General features: G+C 40.0%; 1 protein-coding gene across 4 annotated transcripts in view; it reads right to left on the bottom strand.

The window, feature by feature from the left end:
- The window catches only part of OSBPL11 (oxysterol binding protein like 11), a 43,026-nt gene that overhangs the window by 3,853 nt on the left and 22,404 nt on the right, over positions 1–16,769 (bottom strand). For all 4 annotated transcript variants that reach the window (XM_068195316.1, XM_068195314.1, XM_068195317.1 and 1 more), the window contains exons 5-11: positions 16,317–16,499; positions 13,402–13,603; positions 9,530–9,675; positions 7,406–7,546; positions 4,902–5,400; positions 3,309–3,495; positions 533–715 (exon numbers count right to left, since the gene is read on the bottom strand). In XM_068195316.1, coding sequence (XP_068051417.1) covers positions 533–715; positions 3,309–3,495; positions 4,902–5,400; positions 7,406–7,546; positions 9,530–9,675; positions 13,402–13,603; positions 16,317–16,499 — 1,541 coding nt within the window. The remainder of the gene's footprint in view (positions 1–532; positions 716–3,308; positions 3,496–4,901; positions 5,401–7,405; positions 7,547–9,529; positions 9,676–13,401; positions 13,604–16,316; positions 16,500–16,769) is intronic.

Below are 16,769 nucleotides of genomic sequence, written 5' to 3'. Positions count from 1 at the left end.
GGGTCACTGTGGAACAGGAGCACTCTCTCCACTTACACGTGACAAACCAGCCCAGGTCAGAGCATTGCAGTGCAGCTGAGGGCTCATGGCCAGCTCTTAGACCTACATCAACAGCTGGGAGCAGGTAGGAAGGGCTCTGAGGTCTGGCAGTGCCAATCTAATGTCTGTTTACAAACCCTTTAAAGCTGCTATTTGAAGTGTTATTCAACAAGCAGCTTCTTGTGAGGATGTCAGGAGCTGCCCTGCTGTGTAGCTGATGGGTAAAAACAAAACTAACAGGGAGATTCTATTCTCTGGTAAGCACTTTGTTTATTTTGCCTCCTATTTATGAACAGAGGGGGATTTTGAGTTCACAATCACGTGCCTGCTCTGCAGTTTTGCACTTTTTCTTTTATTCTTGATTTTTATTTTTAAAAAACATTAAAAAATCAGGATCACTGCTGCTAAGCACTATCCACAAATCTACATGTGCAGGTTTTCCTAAGGCTGCTTAGAACAAAAAGGGTCAGACAAGAGCAAACACATACTGTACCTAGATTCAAAGGGGCCTTGCTTCTCCAGGGGCCGGACTCGTTTTCTTGTCACAGAGAGCTTTGTCAAGTCCACATATTTGGTCTCCCCATTGCTGTAGGTGAACTCAAGCACACTGTTCCACTCCCCCTGCACTCTGCACACCACCGTGTTCGTCATGTTCTGCTTCACTTCACCTGTGACTCTAGGAAAGAAATTTATTTTTAAAAAGCCATGGCTGAAGAAACCTCAGGACTATTCCTTGCATAATCATTCAATCCTGAATGAGTTTGCAAACTTGTCCCACTGCCTTGAAAAATGTTAGTTAGTTGAATTGCATTTGTGTGGAGAAGCTCAAAGAGCAAAGTGACTTTCACTCACTGCTCTAGTTCTCTTCATGTTACCCAGGAAACTCCATTTTTGGCTTGAGCTTGTTTCAAGCCTCTTGAGGAAATTGAAAATTAAAAAGAAACTAACACAGGCTGATTCTCATAGAACAAACAGTTCATTATTTCCACTTGAAGTATCACATCAGATACATAATTCAGACTTAAAAAATTAAAACTAAACTTTCTAGCAAGAATATCTCTCACTACCTGCTGGCACTTCATCTCACATCTTTACATTTCAACCTTCTTATGCAGGTGGTCTCATTTTCATGTTGCTCACATAAGCAGCAGACACACAAAGGCAGAAGCAAGGTAGGAAACTAGGAATCAAGAGAACTGCTTTTGTTCCCTGTTTCTTCCACAGAAAACTCTGCCAATAACAAGGAAAGTGTCTTTCTAACATGCAGTGTTTCATTCAAATTGTTGCATAATGCTCAAGTATCACCATAATTACACACATTGATGCATATTTTTCTTCTCATCTTCAAGACCTGTACAACGACCTCCCAACATCCACTTCATTCTGACCCAGCTTTTGAGCATTGCTTGGCAAGCAAATTGCCAGTCTCAAACAGAACTTTTCTCCTACAAACAAATAAAAGGGTCTGTGGACTATGCAAACCAGACTTGAGACATTCTCACTTGTAAGGTGCTGCAGGATTCACAAAGGATACTATCTCTAGCTCCAAAACTGCAGTTACCCATACACAACCTCCCTAAAACTCACGAATTTCCAGCCCTCCTGCATTTCATCAGTGCTCACACAAAGCACAGGCTGCACCTCCTTCCACACTTCCATTGTGTGCAGCTGAGGACAGCTAACTTGCACCCCACCAGGCTCTGATGTCCTTTGAACAACTGCATCCCAAAGAGTGGAAAGCAGCACTTCTGTGCTCCCACCTGGCGTGGTGCCACACTCAGAGCAAATGGGAGCACAGGACACAAGTGCCACTTCCCTTCTTCCACACACACTGGTCACTTCCCACTGTGCCTGCACCTACCCGTCCACCCCAATCGTAGCATCAAAATAGAGAAATTTATCTCTCAAGCAATGAAATGAGCATCACGGGTCAGACCTCCCAGCACAGAGATACTGGATGCCAGCCAAAGCAGACCTGCAGGGAATCTCCAGGGCAAGGGGGGAAGGCTCACAGCCAGCTCACAGCAGGAGGCAGCTAGTAAGACTTCTGTCATACCATGGCCCAGCAGCTCAAACCTAAATTAACTGCATGAGAAATATCTTTAAAAACCCAGACTGATAAGTATATGCTGCTCACACAGTTTTCCATTACAAAAATTTAGGATTTGTTGAAAAAAAACATGAGCAATAAAAGCATATTTACAGTATTTTTTTCTCTGTGGAAGTCAAGAAGCACAAACAATTACTGAAAACAGCAGAAAGAATGGCTGACAAGCAAGCAGCCTTAATTTTGTGCTGCTTCTCCTCCTGTGACTTCCACACCTCACCAAAGCTATCACACATGGTGGGCTCCCTGTCCTCCTCCCAAGAGATGTCTGAAAGCCTGAATCCACAGGATGCCAGAGATCAGCCTGGTCAGACTCTGCAGTTACTTCTTCACAACTTTAACAGCTGGATTTTTTCCAAGCATTGTGTGGTAACAAGACAATACCGACATCCGGTATTTTAACATAATTCTCAAACTTACTGCCTCTTCTCAGCTGGAAGTAAACAAGGTTAATATCCCTCACTACTGAGGTGCAGTATTGAACTGCTCCATTACACTCCCATTACCTGCATTTCTCCAGGTTGCATTGCCCTGACACACAAGCACTGCCAGCACTGCAGACCAAGTATCTGCCTGAACCTGCACTAGTGATAAAAAACTGCTGGCACTTAGGTGTAATCTTGGCATGACTGATACATGTCTAGCTGTCCATTATCATTATCCTCTATTTCATCCAGCTAAAAAGGTACAGGACCAAGGAGCCAACATCCAGCTGAGGCCTAACAACAAGGGTCACTCTACAAAAAAATCAATACCATTGCCATAGCAACTCCTGCGCGCTCTGAGTAACCATGACAACACTGCTGCTTCCCATCAAGAGATTCTTTTGGCAATGTCCAATCATCACCATGTCAAATTTTCAATAGTTACTGTACCTTGAACAGATCTCTCTTTAAAAAGCCTCTATATCTGTGACTAACTTCAGAGAGACAAGTAACAAAACAGTTTCCAAATTAAATCAGTGAAGTACAACCACATCCTCTAACTTATCTCTTATGACACAAGAGTAGCTATTGCAAAGTGAAAGATACATCGTGAGCCATGCAAAAAAACCCAAATGATGCGTCACCTCAAATAGCACCAAGTGAAACAGAATTACATGTAAGCTTCAGTTCTTCAAAAGTGAGATCAGTCTCATTTCAAACAAACAAAATGTTCTCACCTATGCAACTTGCCACCGTAGAAGGGCTTGGTATGAAAGTTAATACTTGCAGAATACCCAGTTTTTGCACAGTTAATGTTGACTTTTCCTCCCAGCTCTACCCAAGGAACAGTTAAAATTGAGCGGGCATATGCACAGGGCAGAGAGAAAGTGTATTCTTCCCCATGTTCCAAGAGGTGTAAGACACCTGTGTGAAGAAATACAAGAATCTGTAAACCAGTACCATTTCAGGAAAGGCTGAACAAGCTGTTAAAACAGATAGTCAATATTACATCTGCCTACTTTTCCTCATAACCCCTCATACAAAAAAAGAAAATTAAAAAACTCACATAAGACTGACATTTATTAGATTCTAGATACAAACATTTTTACTAACACATTACTAACTTAGTAGTATGCATATTACTAACATAATAATATGTTACTATGGGAAACATATTTGGGAAAAGACATTTATCTCAATAATACTGTTCCATAAAGTACAATCCCATGCTATGCACACACTTTTCAGTAGTGCATGTAAGGGCTGGCCACTCTCTTACTGATGGCTCTGGAGCACAGCAAGACAAGACTTATGCTGGCAAAAGGAAATAACAAATGAATTTCCTGAACTGCAGATCCTGAGGAAGGCTAATACTCCTGCTTTCCCTTTCTATAATACACCTTATCCAATCTGAAGGCAGGAAGCAGAGACAATTCTCCTTACTGCACCCCTCTGCCAAGATAAAACCAACTCCTTCCTGACAGCAACTTTTGCAATAAACATCAACAATTTCATTAAATACTAGAATATTTCTTTGGGTTTTAAGATTAGTGGGATTGATTCCTATAAAGAAACCAAAAGCACAAGATCTCCCTCTTACCCTTACTAGAAAACAGACAACATCTAACTGCTGCCTACCCCAGCCCACACCTCTGAAGCACAGTACCCCTGGGTGCCTGAGATCAGCACAAACAACATGGGAAATTCTGAAAAAAGTTATGATTTGAGAAAGGTCCTACAAGAGATATCAACTTCAGAAATTACCTGTACAGCCAAAGATGTGCCTTTCACATACTCTGGCATTCCCTTGGTCATTCCCTTGTCCAGAGTGTAGTTTATATGCAAGTGCCTGGAATCCCCAGGTACTGGACAAAACACACAGGGGACACAGAGTGGGAGAGGCTGTCTCATCTAGTTCAGTAAATACCAATAACTAAAGGAAAATTACAATATGAGGGCAATTACCCTTCTCTGTCTCTAAAGGATCCAAGTTTTCTAGTTAAAGAAAATCAAAATGTGCATAGGAATATTAAGTGCAATATGGAGAAATGCAACAACACTTCTATTTAAGAAATGTCTGATGCAAATTAATTCATAAATATCAGTTTACATCACAGTAACTGACCTTTGGCTTAAAAGTCAATATTTTATTTCCAAATATAATCCTGATTTTTGGCAAAGCATAAACCTTTCTGTTTTTCCCTCCCATATGAAAATTTGCTGTACACAATGACAACTTGTATCTTTTGAAAATAACATCAAATTTGCTATCAAATTAATAGTATTTTAACAAACTTCTAAAACAAACAAAGGACAGAATTTACACTTACCCTCGCCAACCATCGTCACTCCTATTGACATTCCTAGGAATTTACTTTTTGTCCAGACGTGGGCGTTGACACACATGTTCCTCTCTACACACTCAGCATAAAACCCCGAGACAGGGGGATGATGGGACACTTGCTCAGCTACGAATTTCACTGTGTAATAGTCCGGCTCCGCTTGCCCTTCCGGATCTTTAGGCAGAGTTTCTTGCTCCGAGGGGGAGTGAGCAGAGGAGTTGGTGCCAGCATCGATGGCCACGATGCTCTTGGGCATCCTCCAGGAGCAGTGGAAGGTCTCCCCGATGATGGGGTTGTAGGGCTTCTTGGCAATGGCTCCCTTGCGGCCCTCGTGGAAGGAGGTGAGGTAATACTCCACAAAGCGGATCATCCTCTCCTCGGGGCTGCTGCCGTTCGTGATGGCGACGAAGAGATCGGGGTGGGACATGAAGTCCGCGTACATCTCCAGCAACGACCGCTTCTCCAGAATGAAAGTGGGAAGAACCACCTGAAAATAAAAGAAAAGCCATAAGCCAAAAGCCCCTAGTAAGGAAAACAGAGACAAGCGTTTTATAAGGGAAGTCCTTGGGAGGAGGATTCTGTCCTGTTTGGGACACCACGCTTTCAGAGTGCACTTTCTTGTTCCTCTTGTAAGATATGAGCAAAATACACTGATCAGAAGTTCCAGAAAAGCAATTTACAAGAATAAAAAAGCCCAGTGAATACAAGTAGGTCTAAAGAGATTGAAAGGAACTGAGCATCAGGTAAAAATACCCAAAACCATGAAAGAGCTGCAAAGAGATAACGTGTCCCATGTATCTGTGAAAAAGAAAGCAAGCATGAAGGAACTCAAACTACAGCAAAGAAGGTTCAGAGCAGAAGTTAGGAAAGGTATGGTCTAATGGAGAAGAAAGCTGGGAAGCTATGCCAGCTCTGGAGAGCTTGCAGAATCTCTCTCCACACAGTAACTAGGACAAGCATCCATGAGAAGCAGCATGGGATGGGTTGATCCTGTGCCTCTGAGCAGAGGTACTTTACACTTTCACCGTTACATTCAACACTATAAAAACCAGCAACCCTGTCCTTCCTGAGCCAAGGGCAATCCCCTAGAGTGAAAGGCTGTGGATATCAGCAGTGTTTTCCTTCTCTGAAGTAGGAACAAGCCTCACATAGCTAAATTTACATAACTGACATAACTAACTGTTGTAAACAGCAACACAGAATATCTCAACCATGGGATCAAGACAATCCATTGAAACCAGATTTTAATCCATTTAAATCTCTTTTTCAAAGAGAAAAAGCACAGAAATAAGACTAAATAGACATTCAAGTTAAACTGAATACAATTGCCATTTTGTTGCAACACTGACCTTGAGTTTTAAGCCGCTTCACTTTAGTACCCTGATACTGAGTAAAGTACAATTCTAACAACTTCATTACCTGTTTTGAAGTCAGTGTTTGCCTCCTCTGAAATACACACAATTCTCCCCACACAGCCAAAAGTCACAACTGGGAGACAGGCTCGACAGTTTGTTTCAACTAAGAGCAAAAGATACCCTAAATCCAACCTTCAATGTAAGTGATAGAGTGACTTAATCAGTTCCTCATTAAGCAGCACGTGTGAATGTCTGACCCACAGACACCAGGGCCTGTTAAAACCATATTTTCATTTTCCCTCCCAAGCTGTGAAATATAAGCTGCAAAATACAAGTGTTTCTAGGGACTATGTAGCTACTGCTCAAAAAACATAGGTTTAAAAAAATAAATAATCCATAATTCTGGAAGAGAGTGTTTTCCTCATTCCATGCTACTGTAAAATCCATGTTTTATTTCAAAGTGCCTAGTGCTTATGGCAAGAAGTCTTTACAAGAATGAATTGAACACAAGCTGGTAGCAGCCTGATTTTCCCAGATTTGCTGCCCAAGTTGTCTAACAGCACCTGTGTTAATTTTTCCAAGATGCTTGCTTTTGAGATCTGCACTCGAGTGTTAAATCCAATTCCATCCAGCATAGCTTTGTTCTTGTCTGCTTGTGAGCAAACACAGAAATGAGAATAGGAAAGAGGCTTAAACAGGCATCTAATGATAGATAAGGGGGAACCAAAAGAAAACTTCTTTTCAGAAGCAGCATGGACACAGGTGTAGGGTTATACAAGTTGTATGAAAAAGCATTATCAAGATAGAAAAGAGATCATGGAAAGAAAGCAGAAATAAAAAATAACAAGGCTGAAGAAAACAGCATGAAAAGGCTAAGGTTCAAATACTGGAAAGAAGATAGGCCATTACAGAAAAGGCAACAAAAACACAGTAGAAAACACATGGAGAAGATAATAGAAAAGACAGAGTCAGCACATTTCATCTAAACCTGCCTCAGTCTGGGACATCAGATATTGGGACCTGATGTTGCTACTGGCCACAATTTCATACTAAACTCAATACTGTTCAATACAGGGGTTGAGTTTTAAATGATACTTCACTTTTACTGCAGCCAATCTTCACACTTCAGTTACTTACTCTTGTTAAGTCCATGCCAAGTTTCAGCTGAGACAAAAGATGCAAGATAACACTGCGCTGTTCCTCCACTGCTCCTAGGTCATCTTCTTTATCATCACAGATATCCTCCAGCTCCTCATCTGGATTTATTTCTTCAGGTTCCTGGAATAAGAGCCATAAACTTTGCTCAAAGATGTAACTGGCCAGACAGTATTCAAAAAGGACTTCATATTGTATTTAATTGCCTATGTATGAAAAAAGACTAAATAAACCTCTGGAGAGAGCTACACAATGGAATCTACTCCCAAGATAAACAACAGCTGAAGAATTTGAATGGATATGAAGATAACTCAGTGCAGATTCCTTCTGGAAGATTCAGGCTCAAATTCTCACCCTCTCTCATATGGGTCATGGAAAAAAAAAAAAAAGCTTTAAAGAAATTCCTGCAAGTTTTGTGAGTTCACAGAATATCAAGCATGTAACACATACACAGAAAGAGCAAACCAAAAGCTAGCAGCAATTCCAACCACCTCAATAACCCCCTCCACCTCCGCACTACTTCAGCCTTTCCAGCGCTGCCGTCACTACTCCAAAGGCTGTTTCAGACGGTAGTTCTGAGCTCCAAGACTACCATCATCGCTGGTATCTACAAGCTGTGCTTCACAAGCATTATCATGTTGCAGTGAGTGCAAATATGTAACAGTGAAAGAAACAAACTAGCTTGAAGTAGTTTCAATAAAATTACAAAACCCCACACATACACACACTGCAGGTGCCCGTGTCTGTGTAACTAAAGCAGACAGACTAGAAATTACATCTGCACTGTTTTACCAACCACCACAGGATAAGCAGAAAGCCAAACAATTCAGGCAGGAGGGATGCTGGCATTGCTAGGGCTCTGAGCTGCATCCTCCTGGGACAAACAGCTGGAGGGAGGCAATGCAGAGGAGAGAGGCACTGAATGCCACGGGAAGGCAGCAATATGCCTTTGCCTAAGCAAAGCCTTTGTCCTGGAGCAGCTGCCCTGGCTCAAGGCACATTTATCAGCACTCAACCGCCAAAACCAGGGGGCCAAGCCCTCACACAGGGCTCAAGTCCTGATGACAAGTGCAGTATCACACAGATGACTCCTTTCCAAGAATGCTATGCTGTTCTGCTCTCAGAAATAAGGCAGTTGAAAATACCTATGGGGAGTGATAACACCTGTCATACCTCAGATACATTAAGTACTCAAAATGTGACTAGCTTAATTACTGAAAGAAAGGAATTAGGTGATTTAGTTGAAAGCTCCTAGTTTTGTTTCATCCTTTTTAACTTAATAGTAACTACTCTGACCCATTTAAAAATCTATAAACCATAGCAATTGAAAAAAAAATCCCTTCCATTTTGATTTTGCTCTAAGACAGCCCAGTGCTATTGCAGAGACATAAAACAGCACATTATCTTTTCACAGTTACACAGTCTCAGCCAAACAACTGTGTGAAACCAACTAGCATAAAGAGGATGTAATTATGACTTTCCAGCTTAGTTAGGAAAACATGTTCTTCTCCATAATCCCAGCTGTTTTTTTACTTCAGTGTTTTGCAATTCAAATCCATTTTGTCAGTTATAATGATACAGACTGTAGCTGAAAATGATACAGACTGTAACTGTATTTCAAATGCATTAAGCCACCCTGCAGTCAAATGATGAGAGTTGTTCAGATTAAGAAAAACAGATGCAACAAGACCTAGTAAAGAAAGGAAAATATAATAGCTGAAGACCAGCAATTTTGTCTTTTGTCTGCTTAGGCAGTTCTTCTTGGGCCTATTTTGAGAGTGTCACAAATTTTATTTAGGCAGTATTCCCTTGCATTTTATCTAAAACAAGTAAATAATGAAGTGCAAAAACCCTATTTCATTGCCTTGCATTACCACCCCAACTGGCTCCCTCCACTTGACAGCAAGTTACATAAAGCAGCAAAAATTTGTTGAATAAACAAGGTAGAGAGTTTCACTTACTGCAACTGTACTCACTCCTCCTACACAACTAACCATAAGTATGAGAATAACTGTCATTAAATCACTTCCACATAACATGATTGAAACATTTAAAGGTATTCCTCCGAATAATTCCCCGCAGAAATGGGATGTCACATTACCTTACCCTTGTTAGCTGGCAGGGCTCTGCAATGGACTGCTCTTCTCTGACACATGCTGGCTTGTTTATCTCTGCTGGGAAATTCTGAGCTGCTCCATTTTTGAAGTGGTTTGCCAGGGAGATCTTTGGTTCCAACCAACTGATTGTCGTTCCTGAAGCAAAGGAAAGTTTGCGCTGAAGCTTGCTCATCCTCTGCAAGGTCAGTAAACAGCAGTTTCCAACAAAAGAACTATTTCTTGTGGAATAAACCAAAAACAGCCAATTCCTCCTGCAGCCAATGCCTCCAGCAGCCACTAAACAAAGGTGGTGCAATGAGACACCACCTTCAGTGATCATTAGCACAAACACTGGGATTGGCGAGCTGTAATACATGCAACTTGGACTGGAGAAACTAGTTGGTGTCAGGAAAGGTGTAATCAGATACTACAGGAGGAGCCCAGTATCATGAGAATGTTAAGCAGCCCTTACACTTTTCTTTAGCTGTTACCAAAATTAAAAACAGCTTTCCACTTATCAGCTTCTAAAACCCAGCTCTGTTCTAGACTAAAAAGACGTAAAGCAGAAGTTTTGTTGCCACTGTTTTCTCTGGAGAGGGTACTTGTCTTTTCTCAGCTGCAGAGAAGACAGGCACACACTGCTGAATAAGTAATAGCTGTCAAAAAAAAAAAAAAAAAGAAAAGAACAAACAAACCTGCAGGGTTTGGAAAGCTATTACCCACCTGATGATTCCAGCATCTCTAGTTACTCCCAGTTAATTTATCAGAACAGGTCAGGTTCCTCATTAATAATACAAATGTTCCATTCTTTTTCAAAGGGCAATAAATGTACAGGTGATTCCAATCAGTTTTTACTGAAGAACACACAAACTGACAAACCATCTTGGCTGGGTTGCAAATACAGTAATTATTAGGAAACCTGAATTTCTACCACCAGATAGCAGTTCCCTGTGCTATACTAAGACACCTATTCTACGGTGTCTGTTGTCTCTTCCCATATGATACACAATCCTTTATTTCCAGACCCCTGTCACCTGCAACTAGGTCACATCCTCAACCAAAACAGGCAGAGTAAGCTTAATTCAAATAAACAGCAGCATTTCCACCAAGAAAATACAGGGGGAAAAGTGCAGCTTTGTTATTTGAGACAAGGCAACTTTTCCACAGCCAGGTAGCTTATTTTCATCATCCATTACTCATTAATCCACTACATCATTAGAAACAAGAATTCCTGACCACACTAAATTAAAGCTATTTAAACAGAAGTTTCAAAGAAGTTAAAAAATAAGATGTTCAGAATGTTGCTATCACACCTTTTGGAAAACATTTTACTTATCTTAAAAACCTCTCCATGACATCTGCTTTCTAAGCTGTAACTTTCAACACACTAATCTCTAACTGCACGTTCTAGGCTGCATTTAATCCACAATCTCTGCCTCTGTATTAGCTTGAATTTACCCAACAGCTTCCCTTTAATATTTTCTATCAGCTACACCTAAAATAACCATTTTTGCTCTTAAGAGTGTATTTTTGAAAGATTTGAGCTACCAGCTGTGCCTTAATCCTTCTGAATGAACAACATACCACTTTAAGACTTCTCTTCCACTGGAAAAGCATATTCAAATCTGCTCTCAGCTATTTTGCATAGGCACAGCCATTTTCCTTACCTGTGACATCCTCCTCCCCTACAGTCTTCACCAATTTCTTTTCAAACAGTTGTCAGCACTTCCTCTCTGGCACAGTGCAGATCTCCTGAGCTTTCACTTCCTACATTTTTCTTCAACAGTTGCAAATTGTTGTTGCACAAAAGCTAATAGGTGGAACATTCTTGTTCATCTTTAAGTTTGTGATTCAGAATAGACTTTGATGAGTTGGGGAAGTATTTTCAGTATTCTGACTGTTTTCTTTTTTTGTTTGTTTGTTCAGGGGTTTTTCTGTCATCTAACAATCTATAGCAAACTGGCACTCTTGCAGTATTTCTAATCCTTGGTTTTTAAGCCTGGCTCCACCAGTTGAACCAGAAGTATCCCTCCTTAGTCAAGAGGAGAAATCTAAGCTAAACTGATTTAAAAATATATAATTTTTAAAAGTACTTGGCAATCCTTGAAAGGAATAAATGTATTACAGTGTCTCGAGAAAGCCACAGCAGGGGGGAGATGGAAGGCTGCAGAAAGACACATGCATTCTTTTAACTGTCTCTTTTTAACTCTGGCCCCAGTAATGCATCATCCAATCTGCTGATCCTCTCTTCTCCATCCATCTCCCCAGGATATCACTGGAAATCTTCAAGATTTGGACATGTTCAAGCAGTATTTTTAGATTCAGCCATAACAGCAGATACCAGCTGAATAGCAGCCAGTGACTTAAAGCTTTTCCCTGCATGGTTTAAAAAAATAAAAAACCTAAATCACTTGTCAAAAAAACCCCAAACCAAAACTATCTTTTTATTACAGTGGTGCTCATTGTACCCTACTTATGTCCCCAGATACAAGTCTAAAAAGCACCTTAGTAGTGCATATGTGAAAATGCCAAAACAAAAATACTTCTGATGTGCATCTTCCACAGTTATGCACCAACAGTCAAAAAAATCACAGAGAATGGGGAAAGTTCTTTCAGCATAACTTCAGAGTTCAGACAAATATCTGAAGAGTTGCCATCTAGTTTTTGTGTTTAAAATGAAATTTTGAACTGAAATACAGCAAAAAAGTTAATTCAATCTATTTATATATTCTCTTTTAATGCCCCTGGTGATTTCAGAATCACAAGTACTTTTAATATAGTTTTAATACTTTTGTATAACATTTTTTTCATCTTGGAAGCTAAATTGATTACAGCTCAGAAATAATATGCCCAGGCAAAGCAGGCACCACAAATATGAGAGGAATATGGGATAGATAAGGGGAGAGAATTTATGTGTGTCCTATAAACCTAAAGAAATCCTATAAACCTCACAAAACCCCACAAAATAAACACATGAAAAAAGGCACAATAAGATGCAGAAGATTTTACAAACAACCACGACCACATTCAATTCCATACACTGCACATGAATCAGGTAGAACAATTCCACTAAGCTCTTAACTTGCACAGAAGTGATCAATTGTGCAGACATGGCAACATATTTGTTTGCTGCCTGTGAATGCACATATTCCACACCCATGAGCAGTAGGGTTTGGGGGCTTTTTGTTTGGTTGTTGGGGTAGTCAGTTGTTTATTAGAAGAGATTTTCTGTTTTTCCCAACCTTTAAGCAATTTTCATTTACTTAAAAGTCCATTCTGGCCTCAGAATAGAATACAACACTTGTCCTTAGACCATGGTTTAGACTAAGGTAGTAACTCAAAGTAAGAATACTGATATTTCAACAGCATTAGTAACAATCAGTGCAAATTTAGAGTTTTGTATTTTAATGCTTAACTGGAAATGGAAGCTACACACATGTAAATACTAATAATAGGTATTCAGTGTGCAAAAAAAAAAGAATTAAAAAAGCATAATATTTGGCAGAGATGTAGTGAACACTATATGTCCCAGAATCTGCAATGTCATAAAATTCCCCCTCCACTATTACAATTATATCCCAAAGACAGCCTTTGTGTTGAGGTGCCTTATGTAGTTAATTCTGTTGTGAGATGTTGTACAGCAATTAGATGTTACATTTATGCAGCTGCTGCCACAGACTTCCTGAGAGAATAAATGATTAAAAAATACATATTCAACATGCACAAAGTTCCACCCAACACAAGTTAGGGTCTGGAAAAATTCACAAGAAGCCAGACAGTCAGCAGTTTCCTTTGCCCACGTGTTAGTGGAACAAACATTTTTGCAAGGAAGGGATTTGTATTCGTTACAGAGTTCTGCTCTCTGTGATCACCTATACCCACCTGCTGGTAAGGATCCCTTTTGCTGAGAAGCATGTTGTAACTGGAGAATATGGAAACAGTCATTTAAGCAGTTCATGGTTGCCATGGAAGTTGCTTTGAGCATCAGTAGGTCTTGATCCAAGGATGTAAGGTGACCGGAGGCAGGAAGGCATTCTATGCTCCTGATCAAGTCTCTCTGCTGGCCCTCAGCCTGAGACATCATCTGTCAAACAAAACAGTCACTTACCAGGTGGTAGAAGTGTTGTGTGATACCTGTCCACCTGTGCACACAGAGGATCTCAAATGGTTTTGGGACAATAAAAACCATTTAATTCCTAATCCTAGCAGTATCTGAGGTTGTTTTTTTTTTTTTTTTTTCAGTACTACTACCTGCAATCCCTTCCAGGAACTGCTTTTAGGATTTAATGCAATACTTAAGGAACATGTATTCATCCAAGTTCATAGTATGTGATCTTTGGAACTTTTAAGGGCTCGGTTCCATAGCATTCAAATGTGTGAATTTACAAAGCATTGGCTCATTAAAAGTGGTGTTAACTGTGCAGAGTCAGCCTTTGCATATACCAAGAGCAACAGGGCAGAAAGCTACTAAAACATGTAGTTATAGATAGCTTTGCCTATGCAAACACACCAGCTGCTATCACAACATGTGTCTCATTTTTCTCCAGTCACAAGTGTGATAAAAGCCTTTGTGTGCAGTTTTTTTCCAATTTTGAAAAAGTGTGCTGGCTTAAAAAGAAACTCCCACAAAACCCCACAGATAATTAGTTGACAAATCACCACAATCCTTCTGGTGACCTTCACTGTTAGTAATTCACCATGTTGTAGGCCCCAAGCACTTCATTCCAGGATCAGGCCAGACAACAGGACAAGCCATGCTATGCTTAGCTATGAAGCTCAAATAGGCACATTTTCCCTTTCAAAGGACACACTTTGAACAGTCTTAAGGTTTTTGTTAATTATACACTCAGCTCTGGAAAAAAAAACAGTACCAGGAGAAGAAAAGCACAGTGACTAAAAATTCAAAATCTTGGAAAAATACACAGGCTATTGTTTTCACTTTGCAAACACACAGACACCTGCATTTAGTGCAAGTTAGCAAAAAGATCTTCTTAACCCTCCTGCTTTGCACAGTAACCACATCAGCATCACGACGCATATTCAGCCAAGAACAAGGGGCAGCTAAAGGGAAAGGGACTGCCAAGGGAGACTCAGGTATAGTGCAATTCATGGGAAAATTAAAGAAGGTCACAATGTACCAGATTCTTTGAAAGAACTTGCTCTTCCCATAGCTTTTCAAAATTAATTTCTAAGTGTTCAAGCTGTACTATGCTCAGGGGTAACAGGCACATACCTGCCCTTCAGTATTTTAATCATAACTACAAAAAAGTAGGCATTGTATCCAACAAGCACTTTAGCTTAAAAAAGGCAAGCAAACCAACATGCAGAAGAGACAGCACTACTGAGAATTCTTCATCTGTACAAGTCTAAAGTTTTTAAGCTGATAAATAATCATGCTGTGCCACCAAACTCTAGCAGCAATCAAGAGAGCACGAATAGCTTCCTGTGCTCTTCGCAATGCCAAGAAAAGTCATTCCACTTTATCCCGGTTACAGGATATAAGCCACTGCTTCAGTGCTCCAGCTCACACACACTCCTCTTTCCTCTCTGAAATTTTGTATGCCATAATGGTGTTGGAAAATTCAAAAAGCGAAAAAGCCATTTTTGAAACATTTTTATTTTCCTGAGTACCTAGCAGCACTTCACACGTCTGTTCATTAGCATTATACTGCTCTAAGAGGATAAAAACAGGATGGTAGCAATTACCCATCCGCAAGAACAGTCTGCTGTGGAAAAACATTCACAGACTCCAAGTTTTTAAAGAGGCAGTCACGTTGTGTAAACTCCTGAATAATTACACCTCAATAACTGATATAAATCAAGGCACAGTGACAGCATGCCATACCAGTGAAAGTATCTGCAACACCCAGTTACTGGAAAACTTACCACAGTGCTCAGCCACATATTTTAAAGTTAATGAGGTTCACATTATACAGCACTCTTCTATTCCAATTTGTCTAAGTTCAGTTTCTAGCTATTCACGCTTCCTGTATCTTTATTTGCTAAATTAAAAAGCCCTCCATTAGAAATTTATTTTTGCCTAGAAATGTACCACATGACATTAATTACAGTTAACATTACAATACTTATTAACATCAATACCACCACTGAGGTGGTACAGGTTTGCAATGCATTATCTTTAGATAGGCAAGATCCACCCCAGATACATTCACAAGTTAAAATCAACCAGTAGTCTGCTCTGTCAGTCAAGATGGAAAGGTAATTATTTCTGGATTTCTCTCCCAAAATACATTACACCTGAACATATAGTGGAAAAAAAAATCCAAAACAACAGGCATCTGAATTGCTCTCTGTTCAGTCACAATCATCCCTAGACAATTTGTCTAAATGAATCAGCATACCAGAAAATGGTATTAGCATTCTGAAATATCAATCATGACCAGCTTCTCCTTAGTCACAGGAGATACAAGCACAGCTTGTCAGTTCTTCTATAGCTTGACAAGGGAAGAAAAGCATACAATAGTATCATGGTATGTGATGTTATATCCCTAAAGGCTATTCCCTTGTCACTTGTAGTGCTAGGACTTGCAAAGATCAGAACATGTTCTACCTTCAGCATCGGGATACTACTGCAGAGTACAAAAATCACCAAATATACACCATGTACTTCTACAATTAGCCAGGACAAGTTACTTATCCTCACACAGCTGTGCAATAATAGCTTAGGACATGCTACTGACAATACATCCAACTAAGAACAGCAGGTTTCTCCACAACCTTACAAATAACACCACAGCCCTCTCAAAATACTCTAAGGGAATTTAAAGCATACAAACCTCTCTAACATCTACAAGGTGATCTGGCTGCATAATGGGAACTCTTTTTCCCGTTGGCAATCTGTGATGTCCAACACTGAAGAAGGAAACTGCATTTTGACTGGGTCTTCTCTGCACACCAGGAGAGTTGGCACTTCCTTGGGATGCAAGAGAGAAGCTGCGAGATTTCAGAGGAGGGTTGTTCTAGGGAATAAACAAGCATATTGAGAAACATTTACAATTAATCCTAATAACCAGCAAATGTTCTAATGTGAAAGATACAGGAGAACAGTTTAATTTTTATTTTTTTATAGAGCAAGGAAAGATGGCAAAGCCCTAATAATGCATTAATTGCAACTGCTAAATATTTTCCACTGTGTGCTTCTACCTGTCCTCTTTTATAGTCTAATGAAGAACAATCTATGAAATGAGATTGATCAGTAAGTATCACTTCTGACTTGAAGATCAGTCCTT

Source organism: Anomalospiza imberbis, chromosome 7 (assembly GCF_031753505.1).
Source record: "Anomalospiza imberbis isolate Cuckoo-Finch-1a 21T00152 chromosome 7, ASM3175350v1, whole genome shotgun sequence".
In the NCBI taxonomy this organism is placed as follows: domain Eukaryota; kingdom Metazoa; phylum Chordata; class Aves; order Passeriformes; family Viduidae; genus Anomalospiza; species Anomalospiza imberbis.
Note: the sequence above shows the minus strand (reverse complement) of the source record. Positions and strands in the feature narration are given on the sequence as shown.